Source organism: Martes martes (genome assembly GCF_963455335.1).
Source record: "Martes martes genome assembly, chromosome: 4".
In the NCBI taxonomy this organism is placed as follows: domain Eukaryota; kingdom Metazoa; phylum Chordata; class Mammalia; order Carnivora; family Mustelidae; genus Martes; species Martes martes.
In genome coordinates, this window is record NC_137891.1 from 38,617,427 (window position 1) to 38,636,193 (window position 18,767).

The 18,767-nt window shown below is 42.4% G+C and overlaps 1 protein-coding gene across 1 annotated transcript in view; it reads right to left on the bottom strand.

The window, feature by feature from the left end:
• Positions 1-18,767, bottom strand: part of LAPTM4B (lysosomal protein transmembrane 4 beta) — an 80,566-nt gene that overhangs the window by 12,110 nt on the left and 49,689 nt on the right. The window contains exons 3-6 of the mRNA XM_080800222.1: positions 17,089-17,162; positions 16,614-16,736; positions 13,419-13,517; positions 8,947-9,042 (exon numbers count right to left, since the gene is read on the bottom strand). Of these exons, the coding sequence (XP_080656348.1) occupies positions 8,947-9,042; positions 13,419-13,517; positions 16,614-16,736; positions 17,089-17,162 (392 nt within the window). The remainder of the gene's footprint in view (positions 1-8,946; positions 9,043-13,418; positions 13,518-16,613; positions 16,737-17,088; positions 17,163-18,767) is intronic.

Below are 18,767 nucleotides of genomic sequence, written 5' to 3' on the forward strand. Positions count from 1 at the left end.
ATTTGGGCACTTGGCACAGGGTTATCACAAACAGAAAGTCTGGGTAATCTTTAAGGAATCTAGATTATTTTCAAACTTTTAAAATATCCTCACCAATAATATAAATAAGTAAACAAAGACATACATATAACTGCATTTTTAAAATTCTAAGGTATATGTTTTTGTACATTTGAACATCTAAATTTAGGCTTTGCCTTGTAATCGACAGCATCTAAAATAATGGTGCAATTTACAACTGGCGGCATCTTGTATCCAGTGAATCCAACACACCAGGAGATGAGGTAAGCAGATTTTGGGAGGTTCTAGTGAGAAATCCCCCTGCCGAGCCCTGCCAGCCAACAGAATCATTTCCAAAAGCAAGACAGAGGATTTTATCCTCAATTCACTGCAAAACTACTGTAAATTGTACTTACTTAGTATTATAGGAGGAAGTCATTATTTCTCTTAATTCTCAGCAGAGAATTCAAATTCTTTTATCGATTATACTCATAATATAGAACTCATACTTCAAATAGTTCAAATTGGGTAAAAAACTCTCACTAGTGAGGTATTTGGTCTGGAAATACCAAAATAATACAGCAGCTCAAACTGAACGTTAAAAATCTTCTGAGCGCTTAAATATCTAACGCTTAAGTAACGGTATCTAAATAAATACATCTTTAAAAGCCTATACTTTTTTCTTTTTTTAAAAGATTTTATTTATTTATTTGACAGAGAGAGAGAGAGATCACAAGTAGGAAGAGAGGCAGGCAGAGAGAGGAGGAAGCAGGCTCCCCGCTGAGCAGAGAGCCCGATGCGGGGCTTGATCCCAGGACCCTGGGACCACAACCTGAGCCGAAGGCAGAGGCTTTAACCCGCTGAGCCACCCAGGCACCCCAGCCTATACTTTTTTCTAAAATAAAAATACCTAATTTAACTATAGAGGAGATGGAAGAAATGGCCGGCATGCTATCACCACGGTAACCTGAAAGACAGCCTGGCTGCTTCCCCGGTTCCCCCAGCCTGATCCCCCAGCCTGAACTTGCGACGCCACCTACCGTGCCATCCCCTTAACGATTCTACACCATTCCTTCCACCAGAGGCTGCCAAGGCAGCTGTAGCAACTACTCACTACCTCACATCTCAGCTTCTTTCCCATTTTACCCAGTACCCAGTTCCCCCTTCCCTACACACTCCCCTCCCTCCCTCACATCAGTGGAAAGGGAGAAATGTCTCCTGCTTTGATTTCCAGCATTCAACGAATCAATGTTTAATTTTCTATTACAATCTAATTTGTGCCTATAAGCTTCGTTTTTTCCTAGCTGTTAACTGCAATACAAACTTCCGTATTCCGCTTTTTATAACATCACAAGCCTTTCTTCCGTTACTATGTTTGTAGTTCATAGTGATTTCTCTGACAATAAAGACATTCTGTCAAGGGGATGGACCCTTATTTTACCAAACCACTCCCCAGTTATTAGACAAAGCGCTTGGATAATTTTGCTGTTCGTGATGCTGCATGAACATCTTATACATTTTTCTTATTGCTTCATTAAGATATATACCCAGAAAATTTTCTTAAGTTAAAAAATAAAATCCAATGTCTCCTTTGTTCCTAGAGTAAAAATCAGTATGAACTCTATTGCGGACATGAGTGTTAAGTCAGTCAACTTCTGTATGTGTTTTAAAGTAAAATACAATGAAAACAGAGGTTAACTATATCCTCAATTCACCGTAAAACTACTATAAGTTGCTTTTGCTTGCTATTATTATAGAAGGGTTACAATTAAATAATTGATTAAAACTGGGTTTGTCTGAAATGTTCTTCCAGAACTCAGGTTTCTAATATCTATGTGTTGACTGACCACTCCAGACGCTTGCTGGATGAAAGGACTGAGAAGCGGTATGGGTCACAGATAATTTCTACCAGACCGGGATGTTTTTTAAAGTGCTGTATTTTACTAATGGAGGGAAGCAGTATGAGCAGAGTTAATGTCATATAATGTAAGCTAGAACCGTGGAAACTACGTGAAAGCAGGTGAGGAGCTTTAAGGAGGAAATCTCGTGCACCAGCCTTTTCTGCTCGGACCGTACCCCTGCAGCTGTGTGCACACAGCAGGAATCAGGAGGATGCTGGGGGCTGCGTCACCAGAAGTGGACTGTTCAGCAGCACAACTCTGAAGAAGGAGGCTGCCTCGCTGTTATAAAGGTTCCTTTTAACCTGTGCTTTTCTTCCGACTCTCCTCAGTCACCCTCCCATCCTTTCCACTGTGCTAAAAAAGCAAAAATAAGCGAGCGAAATTAAAAAGTCCCACTGCTTCTCAAGTTTGCGACTCTCCTTGAGAATGAGCTGTTGGCTGCTTCACTCCTCGCCCCAAGGAGGCCCATGGCAGGCACCGGTGCTGAGAAGCCCTGGTCCTGGCTGCCATCTCAGCAGACGACAGTCTAGGGGGAAGTGGGTGCATAGAACGGACAGGTGCCAGGCTGCTCAGGGCACAGTGTCCCTCCTGCCACTCGTGAGCCCTGTCATCTTGGGAAGTGACAAGGGTCACTCTCCTCTATACAGGGATTAGGAGAACCTTCTTCAAGGGCTCTTGGGAGACAGAATGAGCTCATTTACACGAAGCACCCATCTAAGAGCCTGGCAGATGGCGACTGCTACTCGAGTGTCTGGGGAAAAGCTGTGTTCCCAAAGCCACGGACCGGGGAGGCGTTAACAGATGCAAAAAGCAGAGCATCACTGGAATTATTCAGCCCTCAGGTAGATGGCATCTGTGCAACAGCTGTGGAGACAGCGCACCGAAAGGTGGCTGGGCCAGGTTAACTTCCAAGGTCTTGTCCTAGCCTCCGTAAGGGGTTTTTATGTTTCAGGCACAGTCATACACAAGAGATATCCCTGAGAATCATCTCACTCCACATCCCCTCCACAATCAACTTTCATCTCTACCTCCTCCAACTCTCAAATCCTTGCCCTCTTCCTCACTCTCTCAACTGTTGCCCTGATCAGACTCTGAGCATCCATCCTCACAGAAACCTTAACTCTGGAGATCGTCTCCTAATTGCTCTCTCCGCTTCTCTGAGATTTTACCAAATCTCTAACAACTTCTCAGCTGTCTTGGCCTTTTAAAATTAAAGGTTGGGTGGGGGGAGCTTAAGGAGGAGAGATGATACAAACTATTAAGTTACAAGGCAAAAGGATACCTATCGTTGAAATGTTACAAGTAAGACCCCCCTTTTTGGATGCTGGTAGGTGGTATGCCAGAAGTTTCTGAGTCTAACCCACAGGCTACTGTTTCAAACTCTACATAAAGTCCTTTTCTTAAAGAACCTTGCCCTCTCCAACCCCCCCACTGCTTCCGGACCCTCTGGTTGCTACAGGCAGAGGTATGATGAAAGGTATGTGTTGCTGGTGAAGTATGTTTAATGAATCCGAAATGGCCAGGACTTGAAGAGAGCTTGAGAGCCAGCCTAGTAACTCGTCTTCTGGGGGAAGCCCTCTCTTAAACTGTTTCTGAAAGTGATGACCTTTCCTCAAGAATCTGCAAGACAGGGATCGGTGATTCATCTTGCTTGCCATCAGTCTAGCTTCTCCAGCATGAAGGACCTTCTTCTGAAGTCTAACTAAAAATCTCTCCTGCTGGCCATTAGTTTATTCCCTTCCCTTTACCCCTCTCTACAGCGGAGGGGAGGAGGGGGAGAATAAAGGCACTCATGTTACATCGTCAGGAACTTGTTTCTAACCATAGCCAACCTAGGCAGGAATGCGCCCTGATTTTTAAAAACAAGAGGAGGAGGGAAAAAAGCAGTAGAATTTTTTATGCACAAATTCTGAAAGTCGTTAGGATCACTACTAAATCCCACCCAACCCCCACTCCCCCTCAGCCAACCAGGAATTTGTTTTGTGGCTTTTCTAACAGCCCAAGGTCAGCCTTTTGTTAATCTCAGGTCCCTCAGAGGAAATGGCTGCCAGGGAGATAATCTGGCTTCCACCCGGTCACTGCCCCCCCCCCCGCGCGCGCCTTTTCTTTCTTTCTTTCTAACATTTTATTTATGTATCAGAAAGACAGAGCATAGGTAGGGCGAGGGGCAGAGGGAGAGAGAGAAGCAGGCTCCCCACTGAGCAGGGAGCCCCGATGTGGACTCAGGGGCAGGATCCCGGGATCCTGGGATCCTGACCTGAGCTGAAGGCAGACATTTAACGGATTGAGCCACCCAGGCGCCCCCACTGCCATTTTCTTAACTGTGTTCTTCAACCACTCAGACTCAAAGCAAGGCACCACACAGCAAAATACTTTCTAAAGTCAACACAATAAACCCGTATATAATGTTAAGCTGGATTAGCACCCACAAAATGGCATGGCACAACAGGTTCCATTAAGTTTAAAATTTTCCTATATAGGAATTTTCCTACATTACTCAAGTCAATGATTCTTTTATCTGGAATCAGAATTTCAGATGCCATTTTGGCTAAATAGTCATCTCACTGCTTTTAGAGTGCTCCAACTCCAAAGGAATCAGGTTCCCTACTCTGGGATTTAACTAAATTGGGTATTACTATGATTCCAATCTTCACTAGTATTAGCAAGACAGATTAAAGAGTTTTTACATCTTGATTTGCATAAATTTTAATGTGAAGAAAATCTGTTTCTATAATCACATGTTTGGTATTTAACACATTTTTCCTCTTAGGGCCAAATTTTGGCGGTGGCAGGGGAGAGAGTGTGGTATTACATAACATATACTCAGAATGTGATTTCTACCACAACGTCCTAAAAGGAGGGTGCTTAGGGTACCCTGTAACGGGATGCAGCGACTCAAGGGGGCACTGTGGGATTTTTTTTAAATTCCAAGGGAAACAGCAAGAAGTGGCAGGTATTACACTCACTTCTACTCTTACGTTGACTACTTAAAATGCAATGGACAGTTAGGTATTTCGTTTGACCTATGGGCACCATGAAAAAAAAATACCAAAGATCATAGAGCATTATGAACTAATAGAGTTTGTGTGACCCCTATCTCTTAAGCATTGCTTTCCAAGGTTTTGCTATGGGTTGGTTGGGAAACTGGAGGTTAGATTAACCCAGGGAATGATTCCAATATCTGGTAACTCATCCATCCTCCATCTCAGTAGTGTTTGAGAAACTCCATATCCGGCTAATAATATGTGTTCTTTTTTGGAGGAGAAAAAATAAAGAACATTTATTTTCTACCAACAAAAGCCCCCAGAGGATGCGTCCACAGAGGTCACCCTGAGACTATTCAGCCTGGGAGAAAAGCCATCTGGCTTAGTATCTGATAGGAAGTGAAAGGCAACATGTTATTATGTCAGTGTGGATTCCCAATAAGACAGGGACAAAAGAGAAGCACACATTATTACATGCTACGAGGATCTTAATATAGCGACGGAGACCAGGGAAAATGACAGAACTAGATCACTCCAACCCCCACTTGGGGTCTCAGAGTGAAGCTTTGGTATATGTAGAGTTTTAAAGTTGGAATGTAAGCGTTAACTCCTTTCATTCGAGTCAAAACAGTCTTCAAACATGCAGAGCCCTGCTTAAAAATAATTATGTTCTCCAACCCTGGAAATCCAGATATGGTCCGCACCTAAAGGAAGCAGTGCTCCTTGAAGAAATAGCTGATTCCGGGTCTGGGATTATAAATAGACAAGATGAGCGTCAAGGATCCTGTCAACCACACAGCCAAGAAGCCATGGTTCTGTCAAAAGACCTGGGGGCCAACCTGAAGAGGCTCCCACTGCCCAAAGATAGTACAATTTGAGCATCAATAAGGATATTAACTAAAATGTACTAGCTTTTTAGAGAAAGCTTTTATTTTTTTCCCTTTGAAAGTCTCAAAAGGGTATGGTATAATAGGTTAAGGTTTTCTTTAGGCTTACTGGTAAAATGTATCAAGATAGTTTACTTTTCAATTGGACACCCCCAGCTCTTCTCCTAATAGGCCTCTTTTCATGACTTAATTTGTTACATAAAAACAAATAAGCAAACAAAAAAACCTTCACTGGTCACCATTAGAGAATGACAGACCAACTCGCCATTTGGACAACTGATAAATAACAAAACCAAGTATATTCACGCAGGTCACAAGTACCACTGGGTAAGCAAATCACATATGAGGGTAAAGTTTCTCTTTACAGAAATATTCCAGCTAATGAATGAACAAGGAGTGATGGCATATAATTATACTGCAAACCCTAATGCATCACTGAATCCAAGTGTTAGATATTCATGGCTGCTGACATCCCAAAAGACAGAATCAGCCAGACATTATCTGCCTCTTGCTGGAAGAACAAATGATGAATTATAAAGTAATATTGCAAAAAAAAGGTGGGGGGGAGGGGTGGTGTTAGATATGAATACAGGAAGCCTCTAGATCCAAGCGCTACTCTACTGGGAATAGAGGACTACATGACAGGCAAGCAGTCAGACAAATCTAGTCTGTAGGACGAACTAGTTTCCGTAACAAAAAATTAGAGTCTTAAAATACAGATTGACCCATAGCTCCTATTTAAAATAAACCACTAGAAAAACATGTACGAGACAGCTGGAAATCTGAGCACTTAATGGATATCTTATGCTATTAAGGAATTATTATGTTAGGTATAATAAGGACTCCTTAAAAAAAAAAAGCACATCATTATCTTTTTTTTTAAAAAAATCTTTCAAAATACTGTCAGAAGAGCTGAGATTCGGGTGGTATATTTAAGTCTACATTTTGGAGTAGATTACAACCTACTTATGAGAAATAATAAATCTCTCCTCCCCAGGAACACGCTTCTTTAAGAAACAAACACGCACATACACAGAGAAAAAGAAAGGTTTACTGGGAACTTTGAGAAAGTAGAAACATTATCAGCAACTCAGTTTCCTGTCTTAAAAATGTCAAGTTGGTACAGCATGATGACCAAGAAGATAATGACCAGTAACCACTGCTGAACAATTCCCCAGCCCCTCCTGTCAACACACCAAGAAACCATCACAGTTGGCTTGAGTCTATGGTCCCAAATCCTAGTGATTCCAAATCACCTGCAACCTGGAAGCTTTTCTGAAGAAAAAAAGTCTATTGTCAGAGGAGCTAGGGAAGTCCAGTTGAAAAGTGTAACTATTTTGAGTTTATGTTGGTCTGAATAAAACCTCCCTGTTATTCCATGTCTAATTCTGAATCTTTCAAAGGGAGAAAATACAACCTTCCTCTAAAAAGCCAAGTTGGAGCATTTGAAGGATTTACTCATGGTTCTTAAATTCTCTCAGCACCCCAATTCCTACAAATTTCAGAGTATCCTTGGATCTGGAGGTGTATCTATACAACATGTACCTTTTCAGCCCTTCTACCTGGCTTCCATTAAAAATACACACGACCCTTCAGAAAGCCCTGAGCAAACCACCCCCAACAGCGCACTAACACTAACGTGTGAGGCACGGGCATTACCGTCCCTGCGACACTTCTCAAGGCTCACAACTGCAACATTCAGGTGACATTCTGATGCATCTTTACTGTTTAGCAACTCTCTTGGTTCCTCAGACTCAAAAACCTCAAACTTGGTTTAGATTTCTCATTACATCAGCAGGACAATAAATGTACCCTGGGATTTCTTGTTTAAGAAAAGGCAGAAAGAAACTTACAGGTAACTAAATATCCAGAAACTCAGAATGAAGGAAAAAGTTCCTTAAGCCAGTAAATTTTACCAAAATTATGATCATTACAAACAGCTATTTCTTTAAAGAGACTTACTGACCAAGAGGAATTCTTTAGAGGGCTGAAAGAAAACATGTGTTTACTGAGATCAGGACACAGGATTCTGCAGAACCGACCCCCCCACCCCATCCCAAGAGCCTCCTCAGCGTCTGACATGCTGGGCTTTGTGACCTAGTGGTGGCAGAGCCTCTTAAACCACTGCTCAAACACATGCAAGTCAACTCAAGACGTGCTGGGTGAACACGAAGGACAACTATTCACGTGCAGCATGCTTTCTCTCAGAAATTCCACACTGTTTTCAGTATATCAGCTGGTACCCATATATTTAATATAAGGTATGAAACTGTTTTATTCCCATTTTATATACAGAGAAATCAAGTCAGGGACAGGTTAAATTATTTCAGTGAGGTCACAGAGTAACTTACCACAATTTAAAAAACAGAACAAATATGTAAAACTCTGTTCTGGTTTAGACTTAACACGCCGTTGGTATTTACCCTTCCACGCGCGCTGTCCGTTCTACATCCCCTCCAATCCTATCCAGTAAGAGCCATCCCACACGCTCATGTCATTTTTGCATTAACCACTCCTTGAGCACCTACTTGTTCCAAGTACTGTGTCAGGCACCGTGCTGAACACAAAGATGATGGGACACGGAGAGGTTAATACCCAGAGGACTTACACTTTTCTTATGAGCCAGGCACTTTACGATAATCTATATAAAGGACGAAAGACTTTGAGGACTCTTCGAGTAAAGACATGTTTTCCATAATCATATTAAATAGGTTTAAAAATTTTAAGTATAAACAACTAAGAACATAACAAGACTTAAAAATGTAGCAACCTCTGCTATTCTCATTTCTCTAGCTCTACAACCACATTTCTGGGTTCCAATTCACATGTCAAGTCAGACAGCAGTCATACTAAGCAGAACTGGTATCTAGAGTTTTATACCCTGGCTTAATAATTCGAGTTTGAGATACATAAATATGGGGAAAGTACAAATATTATCCATCTGTAATATTTTTAAAAATAAGCCAGAACTTATTTAAATAAAATACATGAGCGATCTACATTTTAATATCCTCTAAGGAAAATAAAACACATTTCATTCAACTATGAATCTTTTGACTAAGCAGCTCATAAGTCTGTTTCAACAATGTAAAAATAGAGCAAACACACTAGAAACATCTAGAAGCCGTCATACAGTAGACACGTGGAGATCTCCACGTTAAATGACTTCACACCTACCGTAGTGTCATTGCTGGTAACATAAACCAGGACATCAGAGGAGTTCCTGCCATTGATATACCGGTAGCAGTTCCAGACACAGCTAATCAGGTAACCCTGTAAGTGAGTAGTGATTATTAGGTCTCTGATTTCCAAACTTCAGACAATTTTTCAGTCTCCCCAACACAGAAAACCGTATTACAGAACTTTTATTTACTAACTTATAAGTGCACATAGTAATTCTACTAAATCAAGAACTCTTTACAATTACAAATATTGGGTATATAACTTTCTGGCAGCTTATTCTATCACAGCCCCCCTCCCCCAAGATGTCAGGTGGTGGTGGAGGGGACAAGGGAGAGCAGGAGAAAATGCAGCTGGAAGGCACAGTCGCCACAAACACTTGCTGCCCCCAATGTCACAGATCAATCCATGTGTTAACCCATTTTTCATCACATTTTTTTAAAGATTTATTTATTTGACAGACAGAGAGACCACAAGTAGGCAGAGAGGCAGGCAGAGAGGGGGGAAGCAGGCTCCCCGCTGAGCAGAGAGCCCGATGTGGGGCTCGATCCCAGAACCCTGAGATCATGACCTGAGCCAAAGGCAGAGGCTTTAACCCACTGAGCCACCCAGGTGCTCCTCTCATCATATTTTTAACTCTTCGTCTTTGGAATTTTTATTCTACATGATTATGTATGATTAAACTAATCATATTCAAGTTAATTTTTTAAAAAACATTCACAGCATATAAATTTGCTTTGTGGTCAATAGATATCACTAAATCATCTCCATCTTCATAGTAAAATATCCAGAGAAGGCCATTAAAATCAATGCCCATAATAAAGTCAAGCCAAGGATAAAGCACAAGTTCATGGGAGACGCGCAGACTATGAGCCTCTTGCCCTTCCACTCTGAGCACCTGGGAATAGATCGGAATTAGAAGACGTCAAAATCCCTTTCCCGCTTTACACTTTTTTGATCAAAAAAAAAAGTAAAGATGTGGGGCGCCTGGGTGGCTCAGTGGGTTAAAGCCTCTGCCTTCGGCTCAGGTCATGATCTCAGGGTCCTGGGATCGAGCCCCACATCGGGCTCTCTGCTCAGCAGGGAGTCTGCTTCCTCCTCTCTCTCTGCCTGCCTCTCTGCCTGCTTGTGATCTGTCAAATAAATAAATAAAAATATTTTTTAAAAAAATGTAAAGATGTGGAGAAACTGGAACCCTCGTTCGCTGTGGGTGGGAATGCAAAATGATGCAGATACTTTGGAGAACAGTCTGGTGGCTCCTCAAAGGGTTAAAGAGTGACCCTATGACCCAGCAGTTCCACTCCTCCGTGTATGCCCAAGAGAAAGGAAACATGTGCCCACACACACTTGTACACGAATGCTCAAGCAGCGGTATTCCTAAGAACCAGAGTGGGGAAGTGACCGCAACGTCCATCAACTGATGATCACCTAGACAAAATGTGGTATATTCACGGGGTCGATATCGTTCAGCCATAAAAAGGAAAGAAATCCTGAAAAATGTACAACATAGACGAGCCCTGAAAATACGCTAAGTCAAAGCAAGTCGGTCCCAGAGGACCACATACTGTATAATTCTATTTATATGAAATGTCCCCAACAGACAAATCTATAGAGAAATAAAGCTGATTATTAGTTGTCAGGTGTTGGGGATCTGGGGGTGATGAGGATGAGGGATAATGGCAGGTCATGAAAATGTCCTCAAGTTACCCTGTTTACCACAGAGCTGGGTTCACGCAACTCCGTGAATATACTAAAAACCACTGAATTGTACCCTTTAAATGGGTAAACTTTATGATTTATGAATTACATCACAACAAAGTTGTTCTATAACAAAGAAGATGTTAAAGGACAAAAGGAATGCCTGTCAACATTTCTTGACATTTCTTGGGAGACTGAGGTAATATATTCCGTTGTATACTCAGAATGCTGTCTCAGGCTGCACTCATCCTTGATGGTGGTTATTTCTTATATTTAAATATTCTGTGATGATGTGAAGATGAAAATGTGTAAAATTGTACTTTATGAAATGTTTCTGGACAGCAATAATCCGAAACCAGGTATCAGCAATGACAAAGAGAGACAGGAAGGGCGTATTTCTTGAACAATGCACATATGTTCATTTTACTCAAACCTTCAGTTTACTCAATGCCGTCGTTCCTTTAGTGAGAAAACAAGAGCCTTAGACTTTGAGAACTTCAGTACAAACGAAAACAAATGTTTGCACGTACTCATTATGTGTTCTGCGAGAAGACTACAGGCATCCATGATTTTAGCAGTGAGCAGTAGCTACTCTTTGAGGCCAGGTGAGACCTCTGCACTTGACATGTCTACAACGCAAGGGTTAAACAGCAGAGGGGAGGCACCTGGGGGCGGGGGCTTCACAAGCCCAGCCAGCATTCTCAAGGGTTCCTGACACCACCATGTGCATTCCCTTACTGATCACCGCAAGGGGGGAAGAAACCCTCTGGCCTATTGTCTCTAAAAACCCAGTAACTTACGTCAATGACCTTCTTTCTTTCTTGACATTTCTGTCATCTTACTCAATTTCAAGAGAATTAAATATTTAGTATGTTTCCCAAATAAACATGCAGTGACAAATCATCTCTTGGTTTGGGCTCCTAAGGAACCCGTGTGGTGATGAACTTTATCAAACAGTAACCGGGAATTTAGGTCGCCAAGAGCCACTAATCAGGTAAACTGACACGTGCAATCACAGCATGTAGACTCATTATTTATTTAAATGAATAATCACCAGTCTCTAAGTGCAAGGCATCAGCATAGCGCTAGGACAATGATAAAACTTAAGGCACAGTCTACCTTCTCAAGGAAATGCAGTCTGGTTAGTAAGTAGATAATGTAATCTTACTCACAACCTAACCCTAGTACCTAAAACAGGGCCTGGCACATGGAGACCCTTAATAAATATTTATTGAAAAAAAATGAATGAATGATGCATCTTCTCATCCACTAGTACATTCGAACTTCACAGTCACCCCCACAGCATGTTTTCTTAACCATTACTGCTGGTTATTAAATGAAAAAAACCAAGGCTCTGGCCACACAGACAGAAACAGCAATGAGAGAAGTGAACTCTGACTCAACATCTCAAGGTAAAGCATTTCTAAGACAAAGGAAAATGCCTACGGAGTTAAAATGCCTCCAAGAGCACGAGGTGGTTCTGGCTTCTGAGCTGGTAATGGCAGAAAGTAGTGTGGTCAACCAACCTTCCTACATGTAAAAATTGTAAAATCTGCAATAAGATACACACGCAATTTGAAAGCATGAGGGAGGAACCAAAACAGGCACAAATTAAAGAAAAGCCTGCCTTAAAAAAAAAGAAAAGAAAAGAAAGGAAAGACAGCCTTTGGAAGACAAATTGTCAGGAGCAGGGGTTTGAGAATTTGCGACCTTTTGCCAGGTGGGGCAAGGGACTATATTCGGGGACGACGGAGCAGCCAGGAAGGTTGGGGTGGGGAGAGCGGAACTGGAGAGGCAGGAAGCCTCGACATGCACGTATAAATCCGTCCCCATCTCGAGCACTGAACAACACAGTATCAACCTGATCAGTTCCCGGGGAAAATGGTGACTCAGACGACTCCCAGTGGATCATCGTTTTATCCTCTTCATCATATTATCTGCTTGAAAAGACTATTCTCTCTAAATGCAGCTTCTTCGAGTTTATCGAGGCTTGACTATTTAAGAACTGGGTAATTTTAGGCCAACATAAAGACAACGAAAGATGTTAGGAGTTAAAAGTTCAAAGTCTAGTAATGATTTAGAAACTTTCTACTTCGTAGCAGCACACAAGCACCAAATGCTATGATGTTTTTATCATCAGGTTCACAAAGATGAAAAAGAGGAGGCAGCACTCAACTGCTGAGGGCGTAGCGAACAGTGCTCTCGGGGTGCTGGTCACCTCACCTGGGGGTAGCCGTTTGACACCCCACCAGAAGCCCTCCAATTACGCACACCCTCTAATTTTAAGAAACGTGTCTTGAAGAAATACATAAGTATATGAAAGATGTCGTAAAAAAAAATAATAGCACTATTGAGTGAAAAAGCAGAAACTGTCTTGATGTCCAAAAGTAAGTAATTTATTAAATATTGATAAATTCATATACCAGATTGTTAGAGAACACTGTTAAGACTACATTACATTGTAAAAACAAATTACAGAAGAACGTGCACACATTGTAATGGCTATTGCAGTAGCCAACTTACTACCTAATGTGTAACATGAATGTATTCCCCTCCAAATGGATTTTGGAGTAACCCTTGGTTGGCCTGCGGGAACGTGGCTGCTATTTCTCTCTCACATAGATAAGAGAAGAAACGGAACTGTTAGGCAATCAAAAGGCAGTTCAGAAATCTAAAGCAAGGTAAAGAACTAACACAAGTTTGCTTACTTTCTTAGCATTCATGAATACACTTAACAATATTTAGGCTGTAAGTAAAATCTTCACACTTACCTTAAAAGTCAAGATAATGCTGATAAACAGAAGAATAATAAGGACCAAACAGGTAGGATTCACGGACATGATATCATCTCTGTAGGGAAAATTCGGAGGCTGCAAATAAAAAGTTCCTCGTTAACAAATTTCATTAATCATTCCAAATTACATTCCTTAGGCATTAACCAGATATGCTTATTAAAAAGCAATTAGTTAAAGCAGACAGTTATTATTTAAGACCACTACACACTTCCTAGCCCACTTCTAATGAAACAGTGACCAACAGTGTGTGGAGAAAGGCTGGTATGCTCTTAATTCGGCAGTAACTCGTGAAAAGTCAAGTCAGAGAAGATTCGCGAGGCCTGGAACTGTAACTGTGCCCTCCTTACTGCACAGAAAGTCAGAAGTCAGTAGTTCTCCATCCACCTGTGACACTGAGATTCGCTGCAAATGGCGGACCACTCTAAGGGGCTTGCACAGGGCAAGGAGGGAAAACCTATTAAAATAGTCTTATACAGAGCATTTTTTTTGCTGATGTTACTTCTCAAGGAGCACAATCTTTTACACTAGTAGGTATTTATAGCATTAAAAAAAAAAAGATCAAGTCCTACCATCTGGCCATATTGATTAACTATCAGGTCAAAGCCTTTTTAAGGAGGCTCCAAACCGGCTCCTATGGTTGGGAGTGGCCGGACAGCCCGCTGGAAGCCCTCCACGTCCCCAGCCTGGAGCACGGTACATGGACAGCACCCCCAGCTGCCACAACCCCCTAACCTCTTCCTCATCATCCAGTATCATGGCTTTGGACTCCACATTAGCAGTATTTTGAGATATAACAAAGAGGTTCCAAATGTTAAAGGAGAATGTAAAGAAACTTCTCCCCATGGTCAACATCACCTAGTGGTTTTCAATCTCCTCTTACTTTGGGCCAAAACCCCAAGAGATAAAATCTGAGTCATTCTTTGTGATCAGCGCATGGAACTGGTCCTTTCCCTTACAGACTGGAAGGGTTTGCGTACGTACTGCTAATCTTACAGGTAAGAATAAAACAACTTGGTGACAACTTGGTGTCAACTTCGTGTCAATTCATAAGACCAACACAAAACCACACTGTTTCTGTGTCTAATTAAAAAAAAAAAGGGGATTAACGTGGAAATACGTGGCTCCTTCCACAAAGACCTCCACACTCCTTCCCTCAGAAAAGTGAACATGGTTTCTACGTCAAGAGCTATAAAACAGAGGCGCAATTTATTTTAACTGCATTTTACAAGACCATGCATGAGCAGAACAGGCGTTTGTGTGAAGTGGGTGTTCTCCCCCCACCTCCGGTAAGCGTCCCTTCAGACACGGCAGCCTGTCAGTGGGCCTCACTGTCCACGCAGCTTCACCTTCGTCCTTAGGCAGCCTCATCATCCGTGGGCCTCCGCCTTCAGCTCAGACTGATTTTTAAGTAGAACATACTGAAGACATTCAGTTGGATGATTTGGTTTGTAATTACAAATAAAAGATGGTGATTTTTTTTCATTTTTGTACTCATATGGTGCTTACTGTCAGCATCACCAACATCATCATTTTACCACCGGTGGCTCTAAAGCAAATGAGTACGAAGTGACTGAGCAGCATGGGGTATGGCACAAAGTCGAGGTAGTCATCTGAGTGTTCTGAAGGCTCGCCTGCATGTTCCATGCTTTCTGCTTCTTCTAAGTCTCCGCAATACACGGATGAGCAAACAACACACACTTCAAGGGGTCACAGGGCCGCCACAGGGCTTTTCTTGGTGTCTCCTAACTTGGCACCACCCTTTCCTGGCCCCTCACGTGACAGGCTATGGGGAGGGAGGTCATGTTTCCTCCACATGTCCAAGGTTGACTGGAGGGGCCCAGCACTGGGTCATCATTACAGAATAAAAACACAAGTCCTTAAAGACTGAGGTAATTCTCCTAACTGCTCGTCACATAGAAACCCTCTCGGGCAAAAACGCTCCAGCTCTACCATCAGAGAGAATATAGACGAGTAGCACATGGGATACACAATATTTTTTTCTCGACACTACAGGATACCAAAACACAGACCTGTTTTCTAAAGCAAAGAGAAACTGTTGCTAACAGCTTAAGAATGACAATCCCAACAGCAGTGGCAACAGAACACTTTTTTTTTTTTTTAAAGATTTTATTTATTTATTTGTCAGAGAGAGAGAGAGGGAGAGAGAGCGAACGAGCACAGGCAGGCAGAGTGGCAGGCAGAGGCAGAGGGAGAAGCAGGCTCCCTGCTGAGCAAGGAGCCCGATGTGGGACTCGATCTCAGGACGCTGGGATCATGACCTGAGCCTTAGGCAGCCGCTTAACCAACTGAGCCACCCAGGCGTCCCGCAACAGAACACTTTTAAGGAGCAAAAAACACGAGAGGCTTTTCAGTCAGCTCTTCTAGGTCTGCTGAGTACTGGATACACGACCCAGGCATGCCAGCCGTGAGATCACAGACTCCGGCTGCCGCCATTCCTCCGTGCCCTCCCTCCAACCCTCCCCTCTTTTCCACTGAACTTCTGGCCTCTGCTGTCACGTCAAATCCCCAGCCTTGAACCCTCCCGTCCCAGAAAAACCCTGCTCCGTTCCCCATGAGCACAAACAATGCAAACCTCCAAAGAGTCTACATTCTCTCCCTTTGAAACATGCTAAGATTTTGAAGAAATTAAATTTTAAGGCACAGTCACAAGCTTAACAAAGGTGAGAAACACAAAGGCACAGAGGATTACATCCTCCCCCAGCTTCTGAATCCCAGTTACCCACGTTCGTCCAGATGGTCACAAAGAACATTTAACAGGAAACAAGGCCTAAAAACATGCTTGAGCAGCAAAGGGGTTCTATGGCCAAGTAAGTTAGGGAACCAATGTACAGTACAGTTCCACGTTCTCCGAACAAGAGCAGAGGCAAAAAACGATCCTCTGCTGATAATTGAGCAGTTACGTTTTACAAAAGTAAGAATTAGTAACTAGTTTATAATTTGTGTAGGTGCATCTAATACAGTCATCGCACCCCTCCAATCAACCTCAGGAAGTTATGTTGTTCCAAAAAGCATTCTAAGAAACCAGAAACCTTAAAGATAACACTCAGAAATCTCTAATCAGTAACTCAGATGCAAGTGGAAAAACCCAAAAATTCGTGTGTGTGTGTACAACCAGATCCTGAAGGGAACAGTGAGGGGATGGCCACATACCAGCTGTCGTATGTATTCCTGAATGGAGTTTGGATAAACAAGCACAGTGACGGCAACCAAGGTGTTGAGGGCAAAATCAAAGATCTGGTAACAGAAGAACGGGATGATCCAGGCAGCACGTTGCTAAATATGAGAGAAAAGATGATGCAGTTGCGTTCAGTATCATAAAATGTTATTTTTTCCCAACTTGGACAAATTCTTTCTTCTTCTGAAGGGAAGAGGAGGACAAGACATTCAATAAGCCAGGTCCTGAGGACAACTGGTCAACCACACCAAGGTGCTTAACCAACAGGCCTCCGTGAACACTTCTGAGACAACAGCACTGGTTTTCCACAGAATATCAATACGAGATTGAAACTTCCAAAGCCTCTTAGAGGAAACTGAGAATCACTTTTTCCTTCTCACAAGTAGCTACCCAGGCTACAAGGGTAAGGGACCAAGGAGAAGCCCAGCCCCCTAATTCAAAGCCACTTACCTTGTATGCTCCGTAAGTGGCCATGGCACATATCAGGATCATCAGAAGAGAAATTGCAATCGCAATGCACATGTCTGCCAAAGGGTTAGGAAAGAAAGAAGAAAATCAGTAGGAGATCCACTGTTTTCACAATTTCTGTCTTTCCTCAAAGGCATTTTGTTTATAAACCAGTTGTAAGCAAGAATTTAATATTAAGTAAAATACCCAGAGCTCTTCTGGAACTTGAGAAAATAAAAGTTAATGGATGTAAAATGTCCAAAAGGTGTTCTCCCTAAATCACATAAGTGTCTACAAATAACATGTTGACTTGCACGTAAGTTTATTTTGAAAATGGGAGAGATATTGGTTACATATGTTAAAAGAACAAAAAAAGTTTGGAATTCTGGTTCACTAAATGAAATATATAATAAATCAGGTAGTTTTGAAATGTAAGTGTCTCACTTGTATTTTATAAACTCATGTGTCTTGTGCCCCTATTAAAATCCTCCACTGGGAGCACTAGGGTAGCTCCCTCCCTTAAGTGTCTGCCTTCAGCTCAGGTCATGATTCCGGAGTCCTGAGATTGAGTCCCACGTCGGGTTCCTTTATCAGCAAGGAGTCTGCTTCTCCCTCTCCCCTCCTCCCACTTGTTCTCTGTTTCTCTCTCAAATAAATGAAATCTTTAAAAAAATAAATAAAGCCCTCCACTGGCTTCCCATCTTATTTAAAATATAAGATCAATTTCTCATCACAGCCTTTATGTCTGTATTTCTTCTAGAGCATGTCTACCTCTCCAATCTCACCTCATACTTTCTCACTTCCTACAATCCAGCCACACCACTCTGTTCCCTAAGTACAACGAGGAGAACATCCCATCGTGAGGCCTTGCATCCGCAGTTCCCGCTGACTAGAGGCAACATCACTTCCATTTTCACGGGAGTAGCTCTGCCTTTTTATTTTTATTTTGTTTAAGATTCTATTTGCTTGAGGGGGAGAGAGAGTACGCACACAAGTGGCGGGGAGGTGGTGGGCAGAGAGGGAACCCGACAGAGGCTCGATCCCAGGACCCTGAGATCATGACTGGAGCCCAGGCACCCCTGGCTCTGCCTTTTTAATCATTCAGGCCATAGCTCAGACATCAACATCTCCAACAGCTCTTCCCTGAGTATTATAGGTAAGGCAGCCCTCACACTTCCTCCCGAGCTGATACCGTGTTTTCTTTTTTCTTTTTAAACATTTTATTTATTTATTTGACAGAGAGAGAGATCACAAGTAGGCAGAGGCAGGCAGAGAGAGGAGGAAGCAGCCTCCCCACCTAGCAGAGAGCCCAATGCGGGGCTCCATCCCAAGATCCTGAGATCATGACCTGAGCCCAAGGCAGGGGCTTAACCCACTGAGCCACTGAGGCACCCCAATGTCATATTCTCTTTATAGCACTTATCACTACTATCTTATATCTGTTGTGTATTGTCTGTCTCCCCATGCAAGAACCCTTCTGAGGGAAAGAACTCTGTATCTTGTTTACTCCTAAAACCCAACACACAGAAGGGTACAGATGCCCACCACAGTGGCCACTAGCCACAGGGAGGCACTGAGCACTTGCAGCGGGCTCAATCTGAATTAAGATGTGCTGTAAAATTAAAATGTACTCTAGAATTCCAGGTCCTGATTCTTTTTAAAAAAGTGAAATATCGGTACGC